This window comes from Pelobates fuscus, chromosome 2 (assembly GCF_036172605.1).
Source record: "Pelobates fuscus isolate aPelFus1 chromosome 2, aPelFus1.pri, whole genome shotgun sequence".
NCBI classification, from domain to species: Eukaryota; Metazoa; Chordata; class Amphibia; order Anura; family Pelobatidae; genus Pelobates; species Pelobates fuscus.
This window is the reverse complement of record NC_086318.1, coordinates 403628054-403649387: the sequence shown is the minus strand read 5'-3', so window position 1 is coordinate 403649387 and position 21334 is coordinate 403628054. Positions and strand designations below refer to the sequence as shown.

The 21334-nt window shown below is 40.8% G+C and overlaps 1 protein-coding gene across 1 annotated transcript in view; it reads right to left on the bottom strand.

Annotated features, from left to right (window-relative positions):
* Positions 1-21334, bottom strand: part of PLEKHH2 (pleckstrin homology, MyTH4 and FERM domain containing H2) — a 165819-nt gene that overhangs the window by 2369 nt on the left and 142116 nt on the right. The window contains exons 21-29 of the mRNA XM_063443900.1: positions 21230-21327; positions 14440-14617; positions 13834-13989; positions 11161-11258; positions 9054-9195; positions 3905-4038; positions 3225-3354; positions 1071-1157; positions 31-168 (exon numbers count right to left, since the gene is read on the bottom strand). Coding sequence (XP_063299970.1) covers positions 31-168; positions 1071-1157; positions 3225-3354; positions 3905-4038; positions 9054-9195; positions 11161-11258; positions 13834-13989; positions 14440-14617; positions 21230-21327 — 1161 coding nt within the window. The remainder of the gene's footprint in view (positions 1-30; positions 169-1070; positions 1158-3224; positions 3355-3904; positions 4039-9053; positions 9196-11160; positions 11259-13833; positions 13990-14439; positions 14618-21229; positions 21328-21334) is intronic.

Here is a 21334-nt window from a genome sequence, read left to right as displayed (position 1 = left end):
GCAGGCGTGTATTTCAGCTAATGTACTTACCTTTGGTTTAGCCATAGCAAACAGGAGTTTTTCAGTGGCTTTCTCCTTTGTGTGAGTGTTGTTAACTACCAGCATAAACTCATCTCGGTGACCTCCAAACGTCATTAGACTCCTGTGTATGTACGTGAATAGGAGCCTCTTAAAGCCGAAGAGTGGGAGGGAGAGAAAGCAAAACATTATTTTTTATTTCCAATTCAAACAAAAACTGTGTTGAGAAGTCTCAGACAAAGAACTGCATTTACTTAATAAAAGCCCACACAGCTATTATTCTTTTCAAGGGATATATAAGCAATACGTCTAGAGTACATTTGTTTTCGGAGAAAGCTAACGGGATTGTAATAAACCCATAAATAAGCAATTTTCCATTTTACTGATACACCCATGGCGGTAACATTTTAATCCCTTTTATTGAAAGAGTTTCAGAAGAAAAAACATTAGCTGCCTTGAATACAGTATTTGGTTTTGTCAGTATCCTATTGCCATTCTGGTGAATGTAATGCAGTGCTAGTGAGTATCTCGTATCCAGCACCAACAGATGTTCTGCACCCTGTAGCATCCTAAGTGTGTCTCTCCTAGGCTTACTACACATAGGCTCGATTGACAAACAGCTGACTGTGAAATTCTAAGTCAATTGTGCGTCTTTACTAAGAGATAACTATGGTGTTATGGGATTTATCAGCATGAAGTCATCTTTATAGAATAGCACGGTATATTAAGTAAACCGTGTTGGGATCTGTGAAATTAGAATTCTCAGATTTTATCCTGATACATTATTTATTTAGATAATTCTTAACAGGGGACGCCCCACGAGACAATGGGGGTTATGTATAAAATTTTTGCATAGGCTTATACGTGTGCACCAGTGCCGTATGCATGCACTAAAAACTTTATACATTGGTGGAATTTTTTTCTGCCTTTTCTACATTGTGCCAATTATCTGTGTTTCCTCAACTTTTTATTCCTCTTTGAAATGTGCTCACACTGGATGTGGGGAGCAGTTTAATTATTATCAATAGTAATATACAAGCAGGTCAATTTACCATAGTGTGGTATTCCAGGACACTGATTCCATCTTCGTGCACAGCAAGCCACACAACGGAGCCTTCGAATGGCATTGGAGGCACAGGCTGTGTGTAAAGAACAGTTTTATTCCTTAATATTCAAAACAATACTAAAGATGTACCCCATAAAACCAACACAGATACAGATCCCCTTTAATAATTGGAATAATAGTTTATTTTACGTAAGGTAGCGCAATACACTCTGAAAAGAGTTCTTCATACTAATTTAATTTCTATGCCAGTAATATGCAGGGACACAAATTTCATACAAAATACCATTCCAGTGACTTAATGCTCAACTTAAATCTACAAAATATTTACATACCTCCCTACATTTCAAATGAACAAATAGGGGCAATTTTAGGGGTGTGAGTGAGGGTGTGGCCAAGGGTGCAGCTGAGAAATTTTAGACGTCTTACCAATAACTATTTATGCAACTAAAATGTAATTTAGAACAATAACAATGTATCCTATTTACACAGACTGATTTCTAAACACATTTATTGTAGTTAAACCCCTTAAGGACTTTGGACTTACCAGGTCCCCGTCGTTCCACCAACAGCGGTTGCGATCCTGGGGTCTGTCTGGGAGCTCAGGCAGACCCCCTCTGCCCAATCCGGCCCCACCCCCAGCCATGGCCAGCCATTGCCAGAATAGCCGGTTTGTGCAGTGCCTGCTGGGGGGCTGCCTGAGCTCTCTTTTATAAAACATATCACAACGTGTATAAGGACGATATAATTGTTGTGATACGTTTTACTATTTTTAAACACTAATATTTGTGTTTGGCAAAGTCTCCCGAGTATAATAGTACCCCCATGTACAAGTTTTATGGTGTTTTCAAAAGTTGCCGAGTCAAATATAAGGCTTGAATTTCCTTTTTTTCACATTGAAATTTGCCAGATTGGTTATGTGGCCTTTGAGACAGTATGGAAGCCCAGAAATGAGAATTACCCCCATGATGGCATACCATTTGCAAAAGTAGACCAGCCAAGGTATTGCAAATGGGGAATGTCCAGTCTTTTTTAGTAGCCACTTAGTCACAAACGCTGGCCAAAATTAGCGTTCAATTACATTTTTTGCGTTTTTCACACACAACCTTGGGTTGTCTACTATTGCAAATGGTATGCCATCATGGGGGTAATTTTCATTCCTGGGCTACCATTTGGTCTCAAAGGCACCATAACTAGTCTGACAAATTTCTTAGTGTATAAACTGAAAAATGTAATGTGCTATATTTGTAACTTTCCAAAACACCATAAAACCTGTACATTGGGGGTACTGTTTTACCCATGAGACATCATGAATACAAATATGTGTATTTTATTCCAGTAACAGCTAACAGTATTGTAACATTCACAGTTAAAATGTCATGCAAAATTATTATTATTATTTTTTTTTAATCCTAATTTCTCAATTTTTAAAATATTTTATTCATATTAAATTATGTTTAATATACAAATATTTGGTGTAACATGAAAGCCCTGTTTCCCCTCAACAAATGATAAGTGTGGGTGCACATAATATGAAAGAGATGAATTACGCCTCAACAGATATATAGCGCAAATTCAAGGTTTTGTTTTGATCACAACTTGTAGAATTTGCTCAGTCCTTAAGGGGTTAAATATAGAAAATAATAACAAAGGCCCTAAGGGGTCGAAACGTTGCCTTTTGGTTCCTTGTTCTAATAAAATTGCCTTTGCTTTGGAATTCGTTGGAGTGCCTGGATTATTTTCTATATCCAAAATTCCATGTTTGGACCTTCCTGGTACTGGGACTTATCCATTAGAGAACCCTGAATTCCATGACGAAGGGTTGAGTGCACTTCCACTATCTACATATGGCTACTTAAGGGGTTAAAGACACATTACTGGGCGTATTATTGCTGTGGAGCTCTATTATACACTTAGACACACCAACAACATGGAGCTCCTAGAAAAGAGGGACATTAGGATAGATTTGGGCTCAAAATATCTATAATTAAGTCTGCAAAACGCAGAGCAAAGCGCTGCCTGGTGCTTGATCAATATGATTTAATGCCAATCTTTGTGGGGCTATTGATATAGCATGTGCACCCTATTCTGGGTCCAAATCAAGAAGTGAAAAAAATGAATACACATGGATGACTTTTCATACCTTTGCTGCAAACAGTGTAGCTCCAAAGAAGGCCCATTTTCTTGCCACTGTGAGGTAAATTCGGACACAGTCTGTGCCACTGTGACCTCTAAGGGCCACCCACCTCGCGGCCAGTTGCTGGTGAAGCTGTCTACAAACAACAATATTCACAAAAATAAAATAAATGTATGCTTTAAATGTTAAATTAGGTATGCATTTTCCTAGGTAGGACTTTAAAGATAGTAGGGACACATACATTAGTTTTACAGAAATGTAGATGTCAATTTTCGGGCAGAAATGTCTTGGGGCAGTCAAGATATAACCAACTTACCGGTAAGTTGTATTGATGGATTCAATCAATGTAGTCAAACATGGATTATATATCTTTCTTGGAAATGCCATATCATTGTCATATATTATTATTATTATTATTATTATTATTTAAAAAGGCGCAAACAGATTCCGCAGTGCTGTACATATATTGTGTACAAGCAGTACTGTCGCTTTTGGTTTTTCATGCAGGTTACCGATATGCTTTGGTACTACGTTTTTTACTTTTGCTTTCTGTACTGCTTAAATATAATACACCCACCAAACTGCACAAATAGTCACTGTCCATTATACAAGTCACAAAAAAAAAAAAAAGAATGCACATTTATTAAAGCTGTCACAGTTTTAGAACAGCTTTTACACACACGTACCTCAGCTGCTCCTCTGAGCAGTCAGTCCTGTATCTTTTTGGGTAAAACCGCTCCAGGGCTTGCTTTATGGTCTGATTGGACTTTAGTTGACCTGCTGCAGCCTGGGATGGTCTCTCAAAATCTCCAATTTCTACCTATTCACCAGAGGTGAAAACTGAATTTTAATAACATTAGAACACATAGTGATTTGTCTATCAATAAGATATAACTCGCTTACTATATCATTACATATCTGTTTTTATATATTTTTTTCAAGGGATGCATATGTTTTATACTTACGTATAATCCTTTAACCTATAGTTTGTGTCCATCTATATATGATAGATGGTTAAGTGTATCTACCACGTAAACATAACATTTACCCAATATAAATATAAATATTATATGATAAGTATAGGAGATGTATGTGCATGTACTCAAGCAACATCTGATTTTTAATCCATTATTCTAAATGTCTATAAATTATTTTAGCCCCAAGTAAAAAAAAAAAAAAGCAATGCTACTTATACCTGCAGCTTTTTTGTGTATATTTGTGTGACAAAACTGTGTGCATAGTATAATAAAAAGTAACTGTGTGTGCCTTTAGAAATGTATATATGTGTTGTGATAGTGAAAAAAATTGTGTTTTGCCCCCTGAAAAATGCTGAGTTTTAAATGGGGGCCTCAGTCCCAAAAGACTTGGAACCACTGAATGAACAATTTGCAATCCCTGGATCCCACTTTAAATGTAGTGGGATTTACTGTAATGACAATTTATTATTTAGCAGGGAAGTGACATCATGGAAGTGAAAATCTAGTTTATGTTCTATCTACCAATTCTATAAATGAACAGGGATTTTACCGTATTACAGATAGTGCCTACAAACATTCTTAACCAATTGGGGATATTTCATAGTAATCCCTACAGAGGCTAAAAAGTTAATTTCAATGGGGTGTAAATGCAGAGTGTGTTCTTACATACGTGCACATGCATGGGAACAAATTTAGCGTTAAACGTTTTCCTGATGGATATTATGAAATGAAGATGCATCCCTTTTTGCAAAGAATAGATGATCAGCATAAGTTAACATTTGAGTATAGGCTATCAATGTTTCATACATTTTAATGAATGTAACTAAGTTAAAATGGTACATTGTCGTTTCTGTTTTAATTTCTATGATTGTCTCATGAGCTGAGTTCTACCAGCCTAGGAGAGTATGGAATACAAGGTAGCATGTATAGAAAATAAAAGAGATTTGGAGTAGGCCTGCAGTCATTTTGGAACCAATTGGTGAACTTTAGTGTGGATTTATCTTGCAACTTTAAGGATGAGTCTAAGGAACTAATGGAAGGAGACCAGAATTTGAAAACATCTTCGTGAGGGTGTCTTCATGTAGAAAAGTCTTAGTCCAAACTATGGAATACAAGAAGTATAATTGGTATTGGAAAAAAAAAACTAAATGTGGTGGTGTTTGATTAATCTAGTGGTGAAGAATTGATTTCCTAGCTGCAGCCCAGGCAAACTGTATGAATATTGTTTCATCAAAAAGGGACAGGAGAGGGAATTCCAAACATGACCACCCAAGGAGTCAACTGCAGATTAGTCCTCATGACCTTCTGAGTGCTACTGCAAGCTTCATGCAGTGATTCAGGTGTGCCTCACCACACTTAGGACTGCTATTAGTGATGTCGCGAACATAACATTTTCGGTTCGCAAACGGCGAACGCGAACTTCGGCAAATGTTCGCGAACGGGTGAACCAGGCGAACCTCCATAGACTTAAATAGGCAGGCGAATTTTAAAACCCACAGGGACTCTTTCTGGCCACAATAGTGATGGAAAAGTTGTTTCAAGGGGACTAACCCCTGGACTGTGGCATGCCGGAGGGGGATCCATGGCAAAACTCCCCCTGAGCGGTGGGTGGAGGCCCTAAACAAGAATAAGGGAGGGGACCTAAAGTCCTCCCCCCTGGACACCACCCCTGAGCGGTGGGTGGGGCACTAAATACAAACTGGGGGGGGACCTATTGTCCTCCCCCCTGGCCCCCACCCCTGAGCGGTGGGTGTGGGCCCTAAACAAAAATAAGGGGGGGGGCCTATTGTCCTCCCCCTGGCCCCCACCCCTGAGCAGTGGGTGGGGGCCCTAAATACAAACTGGGGGGACCTATTGTCCTCTCCCCTGGCCCCCACCCCTGAGCAGTGGGTGGGGGCCCTAAACAAAAATAAGGGGGGGAACTATTGTCCTCCTCCCTGGCCCCCACCCCTGAGCGGCGGGTGGGGGCCCTAAATACAAATGGGGGGGACCTATTGTCCTCCCCCCTGGCCCCTACCCCTGAGTGGCGGGTGGGGGCCCTAAATACAAATGGGGGGACCTATTGTCCTCCCCCCTGGCCCCTACCCCTGAGTGGCGGGTGGGGGCCCTAAATACAAATGGGGGGACCTATTGTCCTCCCCCCTGGCCCCCACCCCTGAGCGGAGGGTGGGGGCCCTAAACAAAAATAAGGGGGGGGACCTATTGTCCTATAAAGGGTTAAATGTTAAAGGGTTTATAAAATACCCCTTCCTGTCTCCCTGGAGATTCTTGGCTGATATCAGCATATCTAATGGCTAGTGTAGGAACTCACCTATTGAGGCTTGCCTTGACGTGGCTGGTGAGCTTATATATTCAAATGGCCATTGGAATATAACTAAAGAGCCTCCATTTTGTTTAAATGCACATGGGGATTTAGGCCAGAGCGCAGGTAACGTTCTCTTTGTTTTTACTAAGGCTTTATAAGCCTTCCCCCACCCTGCAGAGCTCAGTCTGCGCGGAGCCCTCGCCGGGTGAAGATGGATTATTTTTTTTTGCGCTACTGGCTATGGGTGAAGATGGATTCTTTTTTTTTGCGCTACTGGCTATGGGAGGGATAATGTATAATAAACAAAGGTTACTGGTTGTGGGGGTATAATGTATAATAAACACAGGTTACTGGCTATGGGAGGGATAATGTATAATAAACACAGGTTACTGGATATGGGAGGATAATGTATAATAAACACAGGTTACTGGCTATGGGGGAGATAATGTATAATAAACAAAGGTTACTGGTTGTGGGGGTATAATGTATAATAAACACAGGTTACTGGATATGGGAGGATAATGTATAATAAACACAGGTTACTGGCTATGGGAGGGATAATGTATAATAAACACAGGTTACTGGATATGGGAGGATAATGTATAATAAACACAGGTTACTGGCTATGGGGGAGATAATGTATAATAAACACAGGTTACTGGCTATGGGGGATAATGTAAAATAAACACAGGTTACTGGCCATGGAGGATAATGTATAATAAACACAGGTTACGGTCTATGGGAGGATAATGTATAATAAACACAGGTTACTGGCTATGGGGGATAATGTATAATAAACACAGGTTACTGGCTATGGGGGGATAATGTATAAAACACAGGTTACTGGCCATGGAGGATAATGTATAATAAACACAGGTTACTGACTATGGGAGGATAATGTATAATACACACAAACTAAAAAAATAATGAATGCAGCTTCAGAATTAATCTAAATTGTATGCTGTCTAGGAGGTGGGATGGTCTGGGAGGGAGGGTCTGCTGCTGATTGGCTGGAATGTGTCTGCTGACTGTGAGGTACAGGGTCAAAGTTTACTCAATGATGACGAATAGGGGGCAGACCGAACATCGCATCTGTTCGCCATCCGTGGCGAACGCGAACAAGCTATGTTCGCCAGGAACTATTCGCCAGCGAACCGTTTGGGACATCACTAACTGCTATTTAATTGGTAGAACCGGAGTATAAACTGTTTCGGTGGGGAGTAGTATGTTGAAGCCATATTTTAAATGCATCTCCTGATAAAAGGATGCTGGCAGTAGCTTAATGAATTTGAATGATGACATTAGCAAGTCACCTTTTTTCAGATGAGATCATCATCATGTGAGACACTTTGTTGGGACAGATTTTATTGCGAGCAAACATGGTGTGATCCGAAGGAGGCAGAAATTGCTATTTCCAATTGCTATTGGAGTATTGGATTCTATTAGAGGTATTCAATATTGTGTCAGTTGGGTTGGCTCAGTCCTTCTCACAGCGGTGAGGTAGAATTGTGAGAACAAGACTTTGTGTTTGCAAATAAGCAAATACCAGAATTTCAAGCTCAGTGATTTTGTTGTAACTGGGTAAAAGAAAAGCTGCTGTTTGTTAGGTATATAACCAAACTTGTCATTGTTTTCCCATCCTGTGTAGCAATGCTGTGCTCTGCCCTCTTGTAACAGGGAGTTTAGCCTGACCCGAATAAATGGTGTACAATTAAATACAGCTCCAACCAGCATGTAGTCAATATATACCACCCTGCTAGTTATTTATTTAATATACAACCTGCCTGACACTGGCACTGTGGTCTAGCTTGGCCTCTTATTTTAGAATTAATACGCGTGCCTTCCTACCCAGGCATTGCACAGAAAATTGTGGAACACTCAGAAAGGTTTCAGTAATAAAGAAGTTGGCCAAAGTCCTAATTATTGATGGAAACCAACAGAATGTTCCTACTGATTCCATTGATTTCCAAGGTGATTCCCCATTTAGAACGTTCCACTGGTTTTCTTCCAACACATTTTTTAAAATTTTCCCCATTGCACCCCATCTTGGTGATATGATTCCACCCGTACATAAAATATATACACATCAACATTTTTTTAAATGTGAAAACATTTGCTAATGTAACCATGAACCTCTAATAGACCCTTATAGAGAACAGTATTATCCACTTTCTCAGGCAACCGCTGCTTTAAGATTAAAACCTGTGCTACTTTATTATTTGCGTTTATTTCTTTTGAAACCACATTACTGCCATTATTCCATACATTAGGCACATTACTGTACACATTGCTCCATTAAAACAATGGACTAATAATACCTTTGCACTCACATCTGTTATCCACCTGCAAAGTACAGGAGGAGGAAAAGCGCAAGATTAATAGACCAAGCGAAGGTTAAAAAAACCTCCTTGCAACATCATTTTTTTATATACAGACTTCAAATTGTTTAATTAATGGTTAATGGTGTTCTGCACATTAGCTAAATGCTTCATTAAAAGTAATTGCTTTGAAAATTGCATTAAAAGGTATACGTCTTTCTTTCTCGGAGGTTACCTGGGCAAGCAGAGCAGCCAGTTCCACTGCCAATTCCTTATTTACTGGAAACATGCCATTAACGATTTTATCATTTGTCTGGTGAACTAAAAGTAGCTTTTCTCGCTCTGTTTCCCCTCGCACCTGCATCGAAAAACTTAATCTGCAATAGAGTATAAATTTTTTTTTTTTTTTAAAAACGGCTTTCAACAAAAAGCTAAAATACATAAAGGGTGGAATTCGTTAAGAGCTTGAAATAAGGCTGAGATGGACCCCACTTGCTATTTTGTTACTGTCAATAACGACATAATGGCGTGCACTGTGTTTTATCACCGACAGCAGTATCTGAATGGTTTCATAAAGGGAACAGAAAATATTAACACCCCAGTTACAGCTCCTATTGTGTTCAGTCAGACCCAGGATCAATCTTGGTGTTTGTTGACTACAAGAGGAATTGGCAAAAAGAGGCAAATTTTAGGCCGGGATAGCAGAAGATGATAAATTCTAATTTTTTTGTCGGTCTTTTTGGACCTAAAAATTAAAAATGTCCCCACAATTATTAGTTTAGAAAACAAACTCTGTACGTTAATATGTTTTTAAAAACTGGTTTACCAGATTGCACTTTTTTTTTGAGAAATAGTGTCTATCTTGGGTCTCATTAGGCAGTTAAAATAAAAAATACCCTTAAAGGGACACTGTAGGAACCCAGAACACTTCAGCTCATTGAAGAAGTCTGGGTGCTGCGACCCTTTTGCACATCCTCACGGACCTCCAGCGTCAGATTTTCCCCATAGGAAACCATTGAATAAAGCTTTCCTATGGGGAGGTCTAATGCGTGCGTGGCCATTGCAGCACATGCGCATTAGGCCTCCCCTGTCGGCTGACGTCGGCGGGAGAGAAGCGTGGGTGGAGCCTGACCCAGCGCCGTGGGACATCAGCGCTGGATTCAGGTAACAGGCTGAAGGGGTCTTAACCCCTTCAGCACCGCAGTATGGTGGGAGCCCGAGAGGGGGGGATCCCTTTAAACTGAGCAGCTAGTTAGGAAACAAAGATTAGGTGCATGCAGACACATGTTATGGTAGGGGAAACTGATATGATCGATTAAGTTTAACCCCTTAAGGACACATGATAGAAATATTCCGTCATGATTCCCTTTTATTCCAGAAGTTGTGTCCTTAAGGGGTTAAGGTAGATGAAGGAGAAACATGTAGGGCTCTATAGAGTTCGATTAGAAACCATACTTTTAATCCAATGTCAGCCCTTACATTAGGGTTGTCGTTACCATAGGTCTTAAGATATAGAATATACCGTTTCTTTTCATGATGTCATGATGTCAATGTGGGAACCTGTACTGCCACGACATTAGCCTCAGCCAGGAGCATACATTTACAATTATTAACATAGTGCCAACGCATTCCGCAGCGCTCAGCAAACTCGTGCTAACCTAGATTTTGTCGCATACAGGAATGCAAAGTTGGGAGAAATTTAAACCAAAAATCATAGTAGAAAATATAGCCGATATTTTACAGTTCTGCCCATAAATAAAGAGGACTAAGGACGAGGGGCTGCTAATAGGGAGGCATAGTAGGGAGGTTTAGAATTTTTAACAGCCAATTTAAAAGAAGACTTGAAAAGAAGCAGCATGATATCAAGTTTTGGCTATAAGTACGGTATACTATGGTATGGTAAATTCAACTACATGTAGATATACCTCAGCTGTGACAATATGGCTAATTCACTATTGGGAGGTGCACAATGACCATAACATTTGCTAAGTTGAATAAAAATAAACCAAGTTAAATAAAATTAAAAAATACCAAGTTCCGTTATTGAATTAGTCAAGCTATTGGCTGCACAAATATGTTCCTAAGTTTATATAAGTAAAACTACAGAAAGAGAAACGTTGAATTTTACTTTCTTTTATTGTACTTTATTGATTATTTTCTATTGTTTGTTCTTTGCCAAGTGCAGACACAAAAAGGCACTTATCATCTATTGAGGGTGGAGAAACGCTATCTGACTTGTTTGTACGCTTATTGTTAATAACAATAACTTATGTACTTTCACTAAAAACTTAAATAAATAAAAGTACAAAAAAAAAATTATAATACAGCAAGCAAACCAGTACCTATTCTTGTAAGTGAGCCGAACAGTTCGTGTGCCATCAAATTTTCCAGGGTGTTGCTCCTTTGATGCCTGCTCCCACTTTGAAATAATATCACATACCTTAAAAAAAAAAAAAGTCAATAAACATCATGCAGAGTACATAAATCATTATATGTGTAAATAAAACCCTTTATAATGCTATTTTAATTACACTAAAATGTTAATGATGTAACCTCAAGAAAATGGAAGCACCAAGAGAGAGGGGAGGAAAGAGTGCTACTTTTTCAGGTAGTTAAGTCAATAATTTAGAGTTTATACTATATACACTGCCCAAAAAAATAAAGGGAACACAAAAATAACACATCCTAGATCTGAATGAATTAAATATTCTTCTGAAATCCTTTGTTCTTTACATAGTGGAATGTGCTGACAACAAAATCACACAAAAATAAAAAAATGGAAATCAAATTTTTCAACTCATGTAGGTCTGGATTTGGAGTCACACTCAAAAGTAAAGTGGAAAAACACAGTACAGGCTGATCCAAATTTGATGTAATGTCCTTAAAACAAGTCAAAATGAGGCCCAGTAGTGTATGTGGCCTCCACGTGCCTGTATGACCTCCCTACAACGCCTGTGCATGCTCCTGATGAGGTAGCGGATGGTCTCCTGAGGGATCTCCTCCCAGACCTGGACTAAAGCATTCGCCAACTCCTGGACAGTCTGCGGTGCAACGTGACGTTGGTGGATGGAGCGAGACATGATGTCCCAGATGTGCTCAATTGGATTCAGGTCTGGGGAACGGGCGGGCCAGTCCATAGCATCAATGCCTTCGTCTTGCAGGAACTGCTGACACACTCCAGCCACATGAGGTCTAGCATTGTCTTGCATTAGGAGGAACCCAGGGCCAACCACACCAACATATGGTTTCACAAGGGGTCTGAGGATCTCATCTCGGTACCTAATGGCAGTCAGGCTTCCTCTGGCGAGCACATGGAGGGCTGTGCGGCCCCCACAAAGAAATGCAACCCCACACTATTACTGACCCACTGCTAAACCGGTCATGCTGGAGGATGTTGCAGGCAGCAGAATGTTCTCCACGGCGTCTCCAGACTCTGTCACGTCTGTCACATGTGCTCAGTGTGAACCTGCTTTCATCTGTGAAGAGCACAGGGCGCCAGTGGCGAATTTGCCAATCTTGGTGTTCTCTGGCAAATGCCAAACGTCCTGCACGGTGTTGGGCTGTAAGCACAACCCCCACCTGTGGATGTCGGGCCCTCATACCACCCTCATGGAGTCTGTGTCTGACTGTTTGAGCAGACACATGCACATTTGTGGCCTGCTGGAGGTCATTTTGCAGGGCTCTGGCAGTGCTCCTCCTGTTCCTCCTTGCACAAAGGCGGAGGTAGCGGTCCTGCTGCTGGGTTGTTGCCCTCCTACGGCCTCCTCCACGTCTCCTGATGTACTGGCCTGTCTCTTGGTAGCGCCTCCATGCTCTGGACACTACGCTGACAGACACAGCAAACCTTCTTGCCACAGCTCGCATTGATGTGCCATCCTGGATGAGCTGCACTACCTGAGCCACTTGTGTGAGTTGTAGACTCCATCTCATGCTACCACTAGAGTGAAAGCACCGCCAGCATTCAAAAGTGACCAAAACATCAGCCAGGAAGCATAGGAACTGAGAAGTGGTCTGTGGTCACCACCTGCAGAACCACTCCTTTATTGGGGGTGTCTTGCTAATTGATTGTCACTCAGTGTTGCTTCCTAAGTGGACAGTTTGATTTCACAGAAGTGTGATTGACTTGGAGTTACATTGTGTTGTTTAAGTGTTCCCTTTATTTTTTTGAGCAGTGTATATATGATACTATATATTTATTTATATTAAAGTTTCGACATATATATATATATATATATATATATATATATATATATTTTAGTTATAAGGTTTTCTATATTTTAATAACTGGATATACCCCATCTTGTTGATTTTTAAATCTGTTCAGCGGTTTGTTTTTATATTAAAATAAAAAATACCACTTCCAGCAAGCTTTGGGGTTTTTCAGCACAAAGTATCCTCAGAGTTCTACAAAGAATTTCCAGCATAGCGGAAAGCCGGGCGCTACTCTGTGAATTACAAACTCTGATTGGCTAATGACATCACAGCCATGTTTTATTTACAAGTAACTGTCATGGAGGGTTAGAAAATCCCAAGATGGCTACCTCCACATAGAAAAAAAAAACAACAGTTTTTCCAGTGGTAGTTTCAGCTACATATGCTATAGCTTAGTGAGATGATAATAAAATTACAGTATTTGCATAATTGTTTACACTTGAAGGTTACCTGGAAACCGTGATCTACTAGGCTGTAAGGTGTAAGGGGCTGTTACTATAACCCTTAGTTTGCCGTGATATGTATGAACAAACAACCCTTTCTTTCCATTATCCTCACTTCAGTAAAACCTTACTACCCACTCCCTCTTGTAACAGTTGTATAATATGTTACTTAAACTTTTAAGACACCCCAATGCCAAAAAAGCCCTTCTGTTTCTTCATGGATCCATTACAGTCCACACATGATTGGCAACCTTTTCGATTTGCTCTAACGGTCTGAATGATATCTATGTCAAGTATATGCTCCTCTATGTTAACGAGTTTTAATTTCAACAAACATGTCTCACTAAATGATCAATTTACTTTTATATTCCCTTGCAGGCAGTGTTCAAAATCCTTTCCAGAAGGATCATCCGAAAACAGAGCAAATCCCGATTGTGCTGGTTTTCTCATCCCGATGTCTTGGTTCAGGGTACAAAGAAATTCTTCAACTGTTGTCGATGCATCAAATCCAACAACCTAAACAAAGTCAAACACAGAAATGATTAATACTCACACAGGTTTTGCAGGGTTCCTTATTAACCATGCGCGAAAGTACAGCAGTGACGTCAGTTGAAGAGGAGTAGAGCTCACCAGATGGTGGTGCCTGTGAGGGACAGGTTCAGGTAAGTAATCCTACCCTTACCTGGTGCTATATAAATAATAATAATAATAAGATAATTTTTCCAGTTTGGCTGTTTCTAACTTGAATTTAAAATTCACGTTGAATTCCCTTCAAACTCTCACCTTAGTGAATATCCCTGACAGTCTTTCAAAAGACACAAGATTGTACCTTAAAATACTACATCAATACAGGTTTTAACCTTTCTTAAAAAAATATTTTCTCATGAAAAAAAAAATAGGAGTAATGGTAATGGCGGCAGTTTTTATTTTACTTCAAGACCTACAGCCAAGGGCTGGATTAAGTACCTGGTATGTGCCATTCAAGAAATGTACGGGGATGCTGAATGGCAGAGAGTGATGGTAAGGGTTCCTCAGAAGGATTGAAAGAATTTCCATTCTAGACGGTTTGGCTTCACGGTCCCCATTCTGCTGTGTCCTGTCCAAACATCGCTGACAATAAATAGCATATTTTCCAGCCTCGGTCCTGCAGCAAAGAAAAACAAACACAGCGGGTTTGCCATTTGTAATGTACTTCCTTACGCCAAGTGATCACAATATGAGAGCACAGAGTTTAAGCAGAGTTAGCAGGTGCAAATTAATACATGGAAAAGCAGGCAACCTTTCATAATGGCTCACAGTAGAATTTAAAGACATTTGTTCACCTGGGGTACTCACTTAAATGTACAAACAACCCACTTATATATTTTACATTTGTACCCCATTACCTGCAATGTACTGACACTTCACCACACTGATATTTTGCATTTTAGTGAAAAACAGATATGACAGATTATATATTTGTTACAAGTAAGGGCCAGGGCTTACTAAAAAACATAATCCGTGTTAATATAACTGTATATAGTGTTATAACATTTGGCTTGTGACAAGGAGTAACTAGAGTCAACACGAAAGTCTGGTAATAATTGTACCTAGGAGACCTAAATTATTAAATCTGCTAAAAATTACACATTTCCACGAGGATAGCAATACTTAAGCTAATAATTGTGGAGAATTCCCAGAAATTGCACCTTTTAGGATAGATAGGCTGGAGAACATTTGCAAAGTCAACTCTCCAGAATTTCTGGACTAGTTAATAGCTACATCGTTGTTGTTCCTCAAATTAGAGGGACACTATAGTCACCAAAACAACTTTAGTTTAATGAAGCAGTTTTGCTGTATAGATCAAGCCTCACTGCTCAATAGTGATGTACCGAACTGTTCGCTGGCGAATAATTCCCGGTGAACATAGCATGTTCGCGTTCGCCACGGCGGGTTTAGCTGTAATTTTCCGCTCTCTCATTTACGGTTCCCATTCAAGTTATATATTGTTTTTTTCACAACAAGAAGGGCTTCCTTTACATACCATTATTTGTATTATGTCATATATTGTATTTAAAAAAAAATAAATAAAATATGGTGAAAAATGAAAAAAAAACAAAAACATGTTTTTGGACTTTTACTTGAAAAATCTTTTACTTATCTACAAAAGCTAATGAAAAAAACTGCTAAATAGATTCAAAATTTTGTCCCGAGTTTAAAAACACCCAGTGTTTACATGCTTTATTGCTTTTTTTTTGCAAGTTATAGGCCTATAAATACAAGTAGGAAATTGCTGTTTCAATATATATATATATTTTAAATGTATCAATAGTGACATTGTAACACCGTTATCTGTCATAAATCCCCGCAAACACACCTAACATGTACATATTTTTTTAAAGTAGACAACCCAGGGTATTCAAAATGGGGTATGTCCAGTCTTTTTTAGTAGCCACCTAGTCACAAACACTGGCCAAAGTTAGCATTTATATTTGTTTGTGTGTTAAAAATGCAAAAAACGCTAACTTTGGCCGGTGTTTGTGACTAAGTGGCTACTAAAAAAGGCTGAACATACCCCATTTGCAATACCTTGGGTTGTCTTCTTTTGCAAATGGTATGCCATCATGGGGCTAATTCTCATTCCTTGGCTACCATACGCTCTCAAAGGCAACCTAACCAATCTGACAAATTTCAATAAAAAAAAAAGTAAAGCAAACACTACACACAAGTACCACACTGCATTCCAATGGTAAAAGTAAATACAAATACACCCCTACATGCACACATACACTCTATACAAAAACATGCTTACCTTCAAATGCACAAACACTGCTCACAAATACAACCCTGCAAGGATAGTAGATCCCCAGCTGTCATAGCATCGCATGACTTATATGAAAGATGGGGATTTCTCTTTTCTTCCCTCTTGCGATACAGGGAAGGCCTGGAAAATATTCTTGCAACAGGGCACTCTATACATTAGTTCTGCCGCTTAGTGGGAGTTGAGGTTGTGATTGCATGCCCGGGAGGTGGGGGTCCAGGGTCCAGGGGGCCCAGGCAAATGTTTGCCCAGGGTCCAATCAATATTAAAAACGGCCCTGCGGTCAGCAGACACATTCCAGCAAATTAGCAGCAGACCCTCCCTTCCAGGCCCTCCCACCTCCTGTACAGCATCCATTTTAGATTCATTCTGAAGCTGCATTCTTAGATAGAGGAGGGAAAGTGTAGCTGCCGCTCATTTGATAGGGAAATTGATAGCTAGGCTAGGGTATTCAGTGTCCACTACAGTCCTGAAGGACTCATCTGATCTCTGCTGTAAGGACAGCACCCCAAAAAGCCCTTTTTAGGGCTAGAACATCAGTCTGCTTTTTTTTTTTCTGTGTAATGTAATTGCAGTTGCCTGCCTGCCAGCTTCTGTGTCAGGCTCACAGTGGATACTGTGCCCACTTGCCCAGTGCCACCACTCATATCTGGTGTCACAATAGCTTAAGCTTGCATTTAAAAACAAACATTTTTTTTTTCACTGTAATAGATTGAATAGCAGTTAGTTGTCTGCAAGCGTCTGGGTGTGAGGCCTTTAGCGTGTACTCTGCCAACCTCTGCCAGTGTACTTTGTCACTCATATCTGGTGTCACTATAGCGTGCCTTTAAAAAGAAAAAAAGTTTTTCACTTTAAGCTAATAGCAGTCAGTGTCCTTAAAGCGGGTGTCAGGCCTTCAGCGTGTGCTCTGCCAACCTCTGCAAGTGCACTTTGCCACTCATATCTGGTGTCACTATAGCGTGCCTTTAAAAAGAAAAAAAGTTTTTCACTGTAAGCTAATAGCAGTCAGTGTCCTTAAAGCAGGTGTCAGGCCTTCAGCGTGTACTCGGCCAACCTCTGCAAGTGCACATTGCCACTCATATCTGGTGTCACAATAGCGTTGATTTAAAAACCAAATGTTTTTTTTCACTGTTATAGATTGAAGAGCAGTTAGTTGTCTTCAAGCGGGTGTGTCAGGCCTACAGCGTGTACTCTGCCAACCTCTGCCACTGCACAGTGCCACTCATATCTGGTCGCACAGTAGCTTGCACGCATAGTACCACTAATCCAAAAAAAAATGACAGGCAGAGGCAGGCCACCCCACAGGGGCCATCGTGGTCGTGGTGCTGTGATTCCCTTTTGCCCTAGAATAATGCACAGTTTTCAGAGGCCACATACCCTGAACTTGAAAAGTTCTGAGGACATAGTTGACTGGCTAACACAGGACACCCAATCTTCTACAGCTTCCGCATGGAACCTTGACGCACCATCCTCCTCCAGCTTAGCTTCGGGCACCTCTCAAGATACCACTCACCCACCTGCCGCCACCACCAACACTAGCACCACAGCCGCTTCACTTGGTATGTCAGAGGAGTTATTTACACATCCGTTTGAAGAAATGAGTGATGCGCAACCATTATTGCCAGAGGATGTAGATAACAGGGATATATCTCAGGCAGCATTACACACATGGACGTACGGTGTGATGATGATGATGTTGTACCCGCTGCTGCTTCCTTTGCTGAGTTGTCAGATACAAGTGAAGCGGTTGATGATGACGATGCGTCCATGGATGTCACGTGGGTGCCCGCTCGGCAAGAAGAAGAACAGGGCGAAAGTTCAGATGGGGAGACAGAGAGGAGGAGGAGGAGACGAGTTGGAAGCAGGGGGAGGTCGTCGCAAGGAGCTAGGCGCACAGTCAGACAGCATGCATCGGCACCCGGGGTCAGCCCGACAGCACGCCAATCAACGCATGCTGTGTCCACCACTAGAATGCCGTCATTGCAGAGCTCAGGAGTGTGGCATTTTTTGTGTGTGTCTGCCTCTGACAACAGCAATGCCATTTGCAACCTGTGCCAAAAGAAACTGAGTCGTGGGAAGTATAGTATCCCTCTGTTATTTATAAATGATACAATAAAGACTTTTGTCCATTACTCAATTTACTTTAAAGGAACACTCTAGTCACCTAAATTACTTTAGCTAAATAAAGCAGTTTTAGTGTATAGATCATTCCCCTGCAATTTCACTGCTCAATTCACTGTCATTTAAGAGTTAAATCACTTTGTTTCTGTTTATGCAGCCCTAGCCACACCTCCCCTGGCTATGATTGACAGAGCCTGCATGAAACAAAAACTGGTTTCACTTTCAAACAGATGTAATTTACCTTAAATAATTGTATCTCAATCTCTGAACTTTAATCACATATAGGAGGCTCTTGCAGGGTCTAGCAAGCTATTAACATAGCAGGGGATAAGGAAATCTTAATTAAACAGAACTTGCAATAAAGAAAGCCTAAATAGGGCTCTCTGTACAGGAAGTGTTTATGGAAGGCTGTGCAAGTCACATGCAGGGAGGTGTGACTAGGGTTCATAAACAAGGGGATTTAACTCCTAAATGGCAGAGGATTGAGCAGTGAGGCTGCAGGGGCATGTTCTATACAGCAAAACTGCTTCATTAAGCTAAAGTTGTTCAGGTGACTATAGTGTCCCTTTAACAAAGGGTACTAACCACGGTATTAGGAAGCATTACTCTGCTTTCCCTTTCTCCCTCTATTATACACCTATGCTCACTAGGATTTGTAGGTATCACTTTATTATAGTTGTCTAACCTTTTCTTATGCCAGTTTTAGATCTCCTTCTTGGGCGATTTTTTATTTTTTCAGTTTATTAGCATACTTTCAGGGACCCTTGGTGTTGTACGTGGCTGGGTGGAGGAAGAGACCTTCAATGACATCAGTGAGGACAAGGAACGGACATGGCTAGCTTGGTATCCAACCTTGTGCAAATGGGGAGTTTACGGTTGTGCAAATGGACTGTTTGCGGTGCGTTAAATGGGGAGTTTGGTCTGTCACTGTGAAGCGGGCGTAACCCTTACACTACCTGATTAATACAACATCATACAGTAGGTCCCCCCTCATTATTTTTATGGCCCCCACCCACCGCTCACGGGTGGGGGCGGGCGGGAGGACAGTAGGTCCCCCCCATTGTGATTTATGGCCCCCACCCACCGCGCAGGGGTGGGGGCCGGGGGGGAGGACGGTAGGTCCCCCCCATCCTTATTTACTGAATATTCCCCTGTATAACAATGTTTGGCTTTTAGTGAATATTCCCTATTCTGCTCTGTGTCAGTGTGTATCAGGGTCCCTGAGGACAGGTGTCAATCCAAATCTGCCAAGTGACCCTATGTAGGGGGAACAGTCCCTATTCTGCTCTGTGTCAGTGTGTATCAGGATCCCTGAGGACAGGTGTCAATCCATATCTGCCAAGTGACCCTATGTAGGGGGAACAGTCCCTATTCTGCTCTGTGTCAGTGTGTATCAGGGTCTCTGAGGACAGGTGTCAATCCATATCTGCCAAGTGACCCTATGTAGGGTGAACAGTCCCTATTTTGCTCTGTGTCAGTGTGTATCAGGGATCCTTAGGATAGGTGTCAATCCATATCTGCCAAGTGACCCTATGTAGGGGGAACAGCCCCTATTCTGCTCTGTGTCATTGTGTATCAGGGATCCTTAGGATAGGTGTCAATACATATCTGCCAAGTGACCCTATGTAGGGTGAACAGACCCTATTCTGCTCTGTGTCAGTGTGTATCAGGGTCTCTGAGGACAGGTGGCAATCCATATGTCAAGGTGTCAATATGTCATATGTCAGGTGTCAATCCATATCCATTGTGATTTAGGAATGTTAGGTGATTTATGCCCTTTATGCATCAACTGTGTAATTTTACATGTGAGTTTTGCCATGGATCCCTCTCCGGCATGCCACAGTCCAGGTGTTAGTCCTCTTGAAACAACTTTTCCATCACTATTGTGGCCAGAAAGAGTCCCTGTGGGTTTTAAAATTCGCCTGCCCATTGAAGTCTATGGCGGTTCGCCCGGTTCGCGAACGTTTGCGAAAGTTCGCGTCCGCCGTTCGCGACCCGAAAATGTTGTGTTCGCGACATCACTACTGCTCAATTCTTTTCCAATTAGGAGTTAAATCACTTTGTTTATGCAGCACTAGTTACACCTCCATGCATGTGTCTTGCACAGCTTTCCTTAACACTTCCTGCAAAGACTCATCTAATGTTTATCCTTCCTTTATTGCAAATTCTGTTTAATTCTGAATTTCTTATCTCCTGCTCTGTTAACAGCTTGCTAGACTACTACAGGAGCCTCCTGTGTGTGATTACAGTTACATTTACAGAGTACGAGATAAAAACTTTTAAAGTAAGTTATATCTGATTGAAAGTGAAACCATTTTGTTTGCATGCAGGCTGTGTCATTCACAGCCAGGGAAGGTGTGGCTAGCGCTGCATAAATATAAACAATAGTGATTTTTTTTTTTTTTATTCTTTATTTTTGTTTCAAGCCATAGACATGGTTAAAAACAGTGGTACAGGGTTTATAAGGACTAAACAAAAGTGATTTAACTTCTAAATGGCAGGTCATTGAGCAGTGAAACTTCAGAGGCATAATCTGCACACTACAACTGCTTCATTAAGCTACTGCATAACAGCTTGTACTTCAAACCGGTCCATAATCATGATATGATAGTTGGAACACATCTATATCTAAATCCTGGACCCTTCAAGGACCTTCTTTACTGGTGCGAGAATGATGCTCTGATGAAAGTGAACATCATTATGATCCTATAATATAACATAGACTCTTTTCAGTTTCATACATTCATGTGCAATTGAAAATGAAATACTTAGAACATTAAATAACAAATAAACTGGAATAGATGATAAACGGCTTAGTTAATTACACATCGTCACCTGATATCTGTATTCTTCTTCAAAAATAGCTTCAGGAGCCAAATGTAAGGATGCTGAGGAAGGAAATGTCCCATGCAGAGTGCCAAAAGCTGCCATCCCTTACAT